Genomic DNA, 9,214 nt, shown 5'->3' with positions numbered 1-9,214 from the left:
AGAATCAGAAGGGCCAGAAGCCCTCCAAGGAGTAATCATGGTGGTACGATAGCAAAACAGCACATCGAAACAGAGACACCAACAACACACCACAGAACCTACACGACGGGGAAACCACTATTTAGAGCCAGCTAAAGTGGAATCTAAACATTGGTCAAAATATTATATATGGATGCCAATTTAGCGCTCTCTAAAGCAAAGCTTTAGCGAGCTCTATAGTGAGTTCCATTGATTATTCTCTGAATTACCTTTAGAGGGTGCTAAAGAGATTCGGGGTTGCCACATAAGGCAAGCCCGAGGTGCTCGACAGCCTTTAGCGTCCTCCAAAGTCTATCTTTAGCGTTTGTACGGCATTTCTAAAGAAAATGCATAGAGTCGCCTTTGGAGGTCTCCAAAGTTTCTCTTTAGTACTTTCCAAAGCGGAGCCCATACATAATATATAGAAGTTACTTTAGAATCACCTTTAGAGCACTCTAAATAGTGGTTCCCTGGCCGTGCTACTGGAGCGCGGCAGCGACAAGCTCTAGGATCTCCTTAGTGCTCTTCCCAACATTCTTGTCGTCCTTCGCGATGACCTGCCATGTCGGTCCATGATGTGGCTCCGCCGCCACACACCTTGCCACAACCTCATCTCGATATTCCTAAAGAGACCAAAAAAAGTGCCGTTAGTTAGAAATTCATAAACCAAGGAGCTCACAGACAAGAAGAGTGAAAGGACACCTACCTGCGTCCCATGCTGCCTCTCAAACTTCAACCACCACCCCCACGCATCCCCGTAATCCCTGTCCGCCCCAACGCTCCTCTCGAACCACATCCTCGCCTTCTCAATCTTCCTCTCCATCCAAAACAGCCTCGCGACGCTACAGAACACGACCTTGTCCTGTTCACACCTCTTCATCGCATCCACACTCTTACTCTTCCTCCCCGGCCTCGGCTCAGCCCAGATCGCCATACTCCATAACATCCCCGAGCTCGGACACTCCTGCAACCCCCTCGCCAGCATCGTCTTCGCCTGTTGCGCTCCACCAGCGCGTTCCTCGACCCCGACGGCTTCGGCCCATAGCAGATCGGATTTCGGGTTCACGAGGCGCGCTTTATCAAGTATCGCGCGCGCACGGATCGATTTGTTGTCGGCTTCTTCGAGTCTCGAGGCGAGGATCCAGAGGGTGGTAGATTTTGGTACGGCTTTGAGCCCTGCGGCGAAGGAGGCGCGGGCGGCGGGGATGTTGGAGCGGGATTGGTGGATTTGTCCTTGGATCATGTAGAGTTTGGCGTATTTGGGGTATTTGGTGAGCGCGGTGGCGAGGGTGGCGAGGGCGGTGTCGAGTTCGCCTTGTTGGCGTTCGAAGACGGCGGACTTCATCCATATCTATGTGTACAATGCTATCAGTTGATACTCTTGAATTTGGACGGATCCAGATGAAGAAGACATACCCTCTCGGTGTCCGCGACTGTCCTGGCACGGATCAACAACTCCCTCGCGACCTTCAACTCTCCATTCTCCGCTTCTAACTTCACCGCTGCCAACCAAATCTTCTCGCTCTCCGGATTCGCAACGAACGCCTTCTCGAGCACGCCTCTGGCGCTCGGCACATCCCCGCCCAACCATTTTTCCTTCGCCCACATTAACCACAACACCTCCGCCTGCGGACAATGCAACACCGCCTGCTCCAATATCCTATCCAAACTCTCCCTCGTCCCATGCGCCTTCTCCAAATCTGCCGCCCGATGCCACAGATCCCTCTTATCCGGGAACACACGTAGAGCATATGCCAATATCGCCCTCGCTGTGCCTACTCTCCCCCTCGCCTCAGCCGACTCCGCGTCCCCTTGCCACGTGGATAATCGGTCCTCTTCCTCGACTTCCATCGCGACGGTAGCTTTCACAATAGCCTCACAAGTCCTCAAACTACCCTCCGCCTCACACTTCTCCGCCTCCTTCAACCACTGATCCCTCGTCAACAACACCCCATGCTTCCTCAACTCCTTCGCTCCAAGCTTCATCGTATTATCAACCGCATTCAACTCCTTCTCCCGCTGCTCCGGCGTCTTCTCCTTCGCGGGGTTGTAAGCCTCCTGTTCGAGTAACCGACCGGCGGCGATCCAGATCTCGTGAGAGGTGGGGATGGTTTTGCGCGCGGTGTTGATCACGGAACGAGCCTTTTCGGGGGTCTCGAGTCGGGCGAGGGCGAGCCAGAGTTCGACGGATTGGGGGATGACTTCGACGGCGCGGGAGAGGAGGATGCGGGCGTCGGAGGCGGACGATTCGAGGTTGACGGTTTCTTTCCAGAGGCGGACTGAGTTTGGGATGTGTTCCAGGGCTGCGTAATCCACGGATATATGATGTCAATACGATCCCATAGATTGACAAAAGTAAGGCGGTAGAGTACGGACCTTTACGGAGAACACGCCGTTTGGCTTTCTCGTCGTGTTCGAGGTCTTTGGCGGCGAGCCAGATCTTCACGCTTTGTCCGACATGCTGAACCGCGTTAGCGAGTATAACCTTGGCATCATCGTTGTTCTGTGACGATCGGTGGTTGGGAATGTCATTCAAACTCTAAAAGACGAAGACATAGTGACTCACGTGCAATCTCGCAGCTTCCAACCAAACATCCTCACTCTTCGGACACTGCTCACATCCCATCTTAATCAACTTCCTCGCCGCCACCATCCTCCCCGCATGCTCCTCCAACGCCGCCGCGGCGATCCAACCAGGCGAATGTTTCGGGTTCGATTTCACGAGGGAGTCGAAGAGCATGCGCGCGCGCTTGATGTCGCCGATTTCGGCGTCGGTTTTGAGGACGACGGAATTGAGGGAGGTCAGGTAGCCTTTGGGGTCGACGGAGGTGGCGGAGCCGGAGGATGTTGAGGTGCCGGAGATCTGTGGGCGAGAAGTTGGTCAGGCGGGGAAGGAGAGTATGATGATGGGAGGGTAGTTACCTGGTCGAGTTTGAGGGAAAGGATTTTGTCTCGTGCTTGACCGATTTCGACAAAGTTGGTCAGTGTGCCAGAATCCGCAGGTGTTTCAAATCCTCCTCTCTGTAAACACAATAATTAAGCATTATATTGAAGAGTTCAAGTAGGAGATAAGCGCACCTCCTGCTGCATAGGATCCAAAGAATTCTCGTACTCTCCCTTTGACCTATCCCCGACAATGACGCTGTCCGGGACGACGAACGTCCTCTCATCCCTCCTCCGCTTCTTCCTCGTCAGATTACCCACCTCCGGTATACTCTCCCATTCCGCATCCGTGACGACCGCCAATCCTCGCTTCAGATCCGCAAACTGTTGTTGAAGTTTCGGTCTCTCCGCGCGATGTTTCGCAAGTTCCGCCTCCTCACGGGCTTCTCTACACGTTCAGATCCATGTTGAGGGGCAAAAAAAGGAAGAGGAGCGTGAATGAGGCAAACGGAAGGAAACGAGACGGACAAAACTGACCAGCACACACCTTCGGGCCCTCCGTCTCGCGTCCATATTCTGGTCTACTTGGTCATAGATCTTGTCTGCCTCTTCGTCATCTGCTTCGTATGTCGTCCCTGCGAAGAGACCATACTCGTTATCAGGGTCTTGAAATTGTTCGGGGTCAACTTCGGCTTCTTCGCCACGGCGGGCTTGAGCCTCGCTATGAGAGAAAAAAAGTGAAGCATGGGCTCAGTACTATGAATATTGTGGCTGCGAGGCGACCGTGTGGTGGCGCGCTGACTCCCCACACGTCAAGCGCCCAGCCACACAATCTCGGAATAAAATATAGCGAAGAAGACTCACGCAATAACCTCCGCCGAAGGTCCCTCTCTCGCAGGTCCAATATCAGACCGCGTCGTAAATCCTGATGCACTGAAAAGTTCAAAGTCATGTTACAAACTTCTCAGAGGTAGACGCAAGAACGGACGTACCCTCGACCAAGACCAGCCACATATGATGCCGGAGCCGGCATCGACAGAAAAGCCAGCTTATTTGGCTTATTCGACGCCATATTCGTCTACAGTCGTTGCGTATAGTTTCGTATAAGGTCGAAGTAATGGTTTTAATGACCAACAGACCGGCAATGAGGTGAAGTACGAGGCGAAGGAGTTATCGGGTGCCAATTCGTGGATGATGGTAAGTCAAGTCCTTATTTGGAAGAGATAAGATAACCACGAGTTTTCGATCGCGCCGTTTGCGAATTTGATATTCTGAAAATTCTGTCTTCCTCCAACCTCCTCACGGGCTCCTTTACCAGCCCATCATGCCTTCCGCCATCAAAACCTCTTCGAAATCGAAACCAAAAGGCCCCATATCAAAAGGGAAAGCCCCGGCTGCCGCTACTAAGTCGCCAAAACCTGCCGAAGTACCGGCTGAAGACAATGAAGAGGACGAGGAGGATGAGGAATACGACAGTGGGGTAGATGAGGAAGGTATGGAGAAGCTCATGAAGGCACTGGGTGAGAATGGACTGGATGATTTTGAGAGGGCACAATTACTAGCACTAGGCGGTGAGGGTAGCGAGGATGAAGAAGAAGACGATGAAGGTGAGGAGGGTGAGGACGAGAGTGGAAGCGAGGAAGAAGACGTCGACGACGAAGATGATGGTGCTGAGGATGACGAGAGTGACGAGGGCCAGGACGATGAAGAAGATGCCGTAGTTCCTAATGGTGAGGTCGACGCGGAAGACGAAGAGGCAGACGAGGCCGTCGCCCTGGACGAAGTCGAGTCTGTGGATGAAGATGCCGTCCCTCGTCAAAAAATAGAGATTAACAACACGGTAGGTCCTTCCGACCATGTTGCATCGGTCTTGATCTCACAATCTTCGGTCTATATCTTAGGTTGCACTCGAACGGATACGCGATACAATTCAGCTCGATCCATCATTACCATGGACAGAGACCTTGGTCCTCTCATATCCACAAAGAATCGAGGTAGATGTTGAGAACGATTTGGATCGTGAAGTTGCATTGTACGTCTCTCCCTCTAGTGTGTTTTCTTTCGTTTCCACACGGGCCTAGATATTTGCATGACTGTTGCGGGTGTAGTGTGGCGTCATAACGCCACACTCTATACAGTCTTCACTTTGCATTTCTGGGCCAGCTGCACAGGTGTGGCTCGCAGACAAGAGAGGCGGTCTTGCGGCGACGTCTTCCGAGACTCTCTTTAAACCACGTCGTGGAGTCTGATCCGATGTATACATACGCCGAACAAACGTCCGCGACCACGCACCCTCCTTTCCTCACTTATCTCATCCCGCGTTTCTCTCTTTCTGCCATGCTAACCTGCGTCTCTCTCCCCTAGCTACAAACAAGCCCTCCACTCCGCCTCCTCCGCCCGCGACCTCGCAAAATCCTCCTCCCCACCCCTGCCCTTCACCCGCCCCACCGACTACTTCGCCGAGATGGTAAAAACCGACGCGCACATGGAGCGCATCCGACAACGTCTGCTCGACGAGAGCGCGACGATCAAGAAGAGCGAGGAGAAGCGCAGGGAGAGGGAGGGGAAGAAGTTCGGGAAGCAAGTGCAGATGGAGAAGTTGAAGGAGAGGGAGAAGGGGAAGAAGGATATGGAGGAGAGGTTGAAGGGCTTGAAGAGGAGTACGTTTGACCCTTGTCACTCTTTCTTTTTTGTTGCTTTCTTACTTCCTCCTTATGGACGGTGCTGATGCTGAAACTCGACGTACACAGAACGTCAAGGCGCCCTCGACAACGCCCAAGCAGACGACTCAGCCTTCGACATCGCAGTCGAAGACGCCATCTCCGGCCGTCCCTCATCTTCCCAACCCAACAAACGGGCCAAAGGCGCCGACGGGAAAAAATTCCCTCGAAACGCGCGGGATCAAAAGTTCGGCTTCGGAGGAGCGGGAAGGAGGTCGAAACAGAACGATAAGGCATCGACGGACGACTTTGGTGGTGAGGGTCGTGGCAGTGGTGGGAGGGGTGGAAGGGGTGGAAGAGGCGGGTTTGGTGGAAGAGGGGGACGAGGAGGCGGTGGGGGACGGGGTGGGGGAGGTGGTGGGAGGGGCGGAGGTGGTGGACGGGGAGGTGGTGGTGGTGGGAAGAGGATGGGGAAGAGTAGGAGAGTTAGTGCGAAAAGTCGCTGAGCGGATGTTGAGCGGTGTGTTTGAAAGGACCGGGATGATCACGATGAATTGTTTTGCTGAGATATTGCGTGCTAATGCGTTGGTCTCTCTCTCTCTCTCTCAGTGTCATATCATCTTCCTCGTTCTCTGGGCACAAATTGATCCAGCATGCAAACTTCTCAGAACGAAAGCTGCCTGGATCGTCTCGTTCAATATCAGAAACACTGCACGGCCATGCCAAGGGCAAAACATCGCTACCCTATCATGAAGTCCACGAGAGTTGTTCTTCTGAATGCTCCGGGCGAATGCGAGGGTACTACAGACGTCAGTGCAGGGTCGAAACCAAAGCACCGACCCTCCAGAATAGGGCTCATAACCCTGAACTCTTGAATTCAAGAACATAGCCATATATTTCTCCTGATATTTAACCTGATCGACCGTGTCGCTGTGATCTGAGTCGCTCCGGCAGACCTCACCCAAGACAGTGGTAAGAACATGTATCAAACAACCTTGAGTCAATCCGTGCCATATGTCTCCTCGCCATATGTCTCCTTGCCATATGCCTCCTTCGTCCTCTTAACACTTAATGCTCTCCCCCATCCTTTGCTTCCAGTCCTGACGCAAAGTCGTGCGAATTCTCCAGCCATTCCCATGGAATCGCCATGTCTGATGGGGTATCGTTTGTGTCCACCGTAGTCACTGATATCGCGGTGAATCATTGAACGGTCAATTCTGACGTGTGAGATGGAATTGTGCATTGGAATTACAGACTTACCTCTTGCCTCAGGCGAAAATGTACGGAAGAGCTCCAGTACACTTCTCTTGATCCCTTCGCGGTGGGATTCAGGTGTCCATCGATCCCAATAAAAAATCCCAGGGCCTGTTGGACGATGTTCCAATGGCGTCTTGCCCAAGGCGGTGACTATTCTTGTCCACGAGTATCTAGCAAGTCGGAGACTCGGATGCCTTTCACGTATGAGTTGAACGGAGCGACTAATTGTTGTATGGAACCGGCACAGAGGTGTGCATCTCAGTTCAAATTCATTGCTGTGGACTTTGGATGTATGTGGATGACGGAAAAGGTGATCGGTAGCGTAACGATTGAGCGTAGGCTCAACATCATACTCCTGGAAGAGGAGTACTCCGTCAACGCAGAGGCGCAGAAAGTCCATAGACTCTTCGACCTTCGGCAAATGGCCGGTACGAGACTCTCCAGCGAAGACGGAATTCGTGGTGTCCCACAGGAAAGAAAGCCAATCAATTCTTGGTCTGATCAGGGTCGGTTCACGTGGTTTCGACCTACAATCCGCAGAAAGTCGATGCAAAACGTGTGACGCTGAATTCACTACCAACCCGTGGAGATTGAAAGTAGATATGTGCAGGTCGCAATACCATTCTATCGCCCAGTGTGTAAGAGATTCCATGCACGTCATATCCTGGTACTGATCAAGTAGCCCCATCATGAGGATTGAATTAAGAAGAGTAGGAAGTCTACGTTCATGCCTTCGGAACGAACCGCGAAGATGTGGGTAGTTTGAGTCCATAAATTGCAACATGCTCAGATATGATAGTGGCTTACGGGGCGAGGAGGAGTCTGAACCCTCCAACTTAGCACGGATAACTTTGAGAAGAAATGGGATGACAGTGGAATTCCAATCGGATGGCAGCCCTTGAGAGACTACCTTCCCGTATGTGTCGACGCTAGGACCATATAGCAGCAGTATGACGATAGGAATATCATCGAAATCGTACCAACTGTAGCCGCCCACAATGGGGCGAACGACTGCGAGCAGGGCATAGATGAAGGGGCATTTCCAAAGAGCAGTATCACACCATTCTCCTGTTAGCGAGAACGAATATCGCTGAGAGGACTTGACAAGCAAGCTCAACAGCACCGCGCATTGCTCGCCGGTAAGATCTGAACGAGTGTATATATTATTAGAACCAACGGAGTGTAATTTTGAAATGAATACATCTTACCTAGTGACGCAGATTGCTCGAGGTACACGAGGTATTGTGCCGTGGTGATATTGGTTCGAATACTGGCTTCGTCGGAGAGCATGTAGCACAGGGAAGAAAGCTCTTCAGGGGATATGAATGCTTTCCACTCTCGCTGTCGTATAATCGGCAATAGTACGGCCGCAGCTTGATCCACGATATCATCCTCGTGTGTCTGCTGGATGACCGAGTGATACGCGTGAATTTCATGAGTAGCTAGCGGTGCATCGTCCATCTCCTTCGCTCCAAAGGAGATCACAGGCAACAAACCGACTTCCATGGAATCTCCAAACTGATCACATGGGCTGTATGAACCTGTGATAAGGCTGAGTAGATTTTGCTTCCACAAGCGGCAGTGCTTCATGGAAGCAGAATAAGCTGACGTTACAGTCGAGTGCAGTCGAGTGCCATATATGACCATGAGCCGTGAGAGTGTCGATTGAAACGGTGATGTTTCCGGGTGAAGGCAACCGTGTATAACGGTCCACCCAGTGTAGATAGTAACGACGAGGGCGAAAGCACAAGATACTAGGCCCGCGACGAAGACGGGTAGAAAAACTCTGGAGATCGGAATCACAATCGAGATGATGTTGTCCAGGAGGCCGACTACGAAGAGTAAGACGGGGATAATCAATAGCTGTGGTAGCAGGTCTATAGCAGGAGCAAGCAATCGCTCAGCCTGGGCCCAGCGGCGGTGTATGTCACCAAGTTTCTTGTGCGCCGCTCGATGCTTAGAACGCGAAAGCATGGCAACGTATCCTCGACTTGTCACTGCAAGGGCAGCCACTGAGATCTAAAGGTCGTTGAGACAGCGATTAGCCATGAACAATGAGTGTGAAAAAGAGGCCTTACACTCAGAATCAGTGAAATGGACCAGTAGAAGTTGAGGCGTACTGCGCTACTTTCCGGCTCGAATGGAACAGGCGAGGACACGTTGAGCTGTGAAGCGTCAGCACCGTTCACAGCGATGAATATATCAGTCAAATTCTGGAGGAGCTCGTTCGTTCTCGCTCCTGTGTCCTGGGATAACCCGGTGAGGGACTGGACGAAGAATGTCGTCACGATAGCTGAGAAAAGGGCAATCTTTTTCCCACCGTCAGCTATGATACGAAGAGATGGGTCGCAGAAACTCACGAAAACAAGCAATGTATCTAGAGTACCCCGCCAACG

General features: G+C 52.1%; 3 protein-coding genes across 3 annotated transcripts; 1 reads left to right on the top strand and 2 right to left on the bottom strand.

Annotated features, from left to right (window-relative positions):
- Positions 1-125: 125 nt before the first annotated feature.
- STEHIDRAFT_149847 (uncharacterized protein) lies at positions 126-4,064 on the bottom strand. Its single transcript, XM_007309169.1, has 10 exons — positions 3,894-4,064; positions 3,766-3,834; positions 3,449-3,622; positions 3,097-3,349; positions 2,941-3,039; positions 2,585-2,881; positions 2,395-2,521; positions 1,435-2,321; positions 725-1,369; positions 126-641 (listed from the first exon to the last, which is right to left on the bottom strand). Exons 1-10 carry the CDS (start codon positions 3,971-3,973, stop codon positions 498-500), a joined length of 2,775 nt encoding a protein of 924 aa, XP_007309231.1. The 5' UTR covers positions 3,974-4,064; the 3' UTR covers positions 126-497.
- Positions 4,065-4,204: 140 nt separating this feature from the next.
- On the top strand, positions 4,205-6,084 carry STEHIDRAFT_103797 (Ebp2-domain-containing protein). Its single transcript, XM_007309168.1, has 4 exons — positions 4,205-4,741; positions 4,803-4,933; positions 5,266-5,561; positions 5,652-6,084. The coding sequence occupies exons 1-4, from the start codon at positions 4,226-4,228 to the stop codon at positions 6,065-6,067; spliced, it is 1,359 nt and encodes a 452-aa protein (XP_007309230.1). The 5' UTR covers positions 4,205-4,225; the 3' UTR covers positions 6,068-6,084.
- Positions 6,085-6,629: 545 nt separating this feature from the next.
- STEHIDRAFT_161580 (uncharacterized protein) lies at positions 6,630-8,324 on the bottom strand (the record flags this gene model as incomplete). Its single annotated transcript, XM_007309167.1, has 4 exons — positions 6,630-6,745; positions 6,822-6,926; positions 7,626-7,964; positions 8,027-8,324. 4 exons carry the CDS (start codon positions 8,322-8,324, stop codon positions 6,630-6,632), a joined length of 858 nt encoding a protein of 285 aa, XP_007309229.1.
- Positions 8,325-9,214: the final 890 nt, after the last annotated feature.

This window comes from Stereum hirsutum (assembly GCF_000264905.1).
Source record: "Stereum hirsutum FP-91666 SS1 unplaced genomic scaffold STEHIscaffold_17, whole genome shotgun sequence".
In the NCBI taxonomy this organism is placed as follows: domain Eukaryota; kingdom Fungi; phylum Basidiomycota; class Agaricomycetes; order Russulales; family Stereaceae; genus Stereum; species Stereum hirsutum.
The sequence above is the reverse complement of the archived record's forward strand: the minus strand, read 5'-3'. Positions and strand labels throughout refer to the sequence as shown.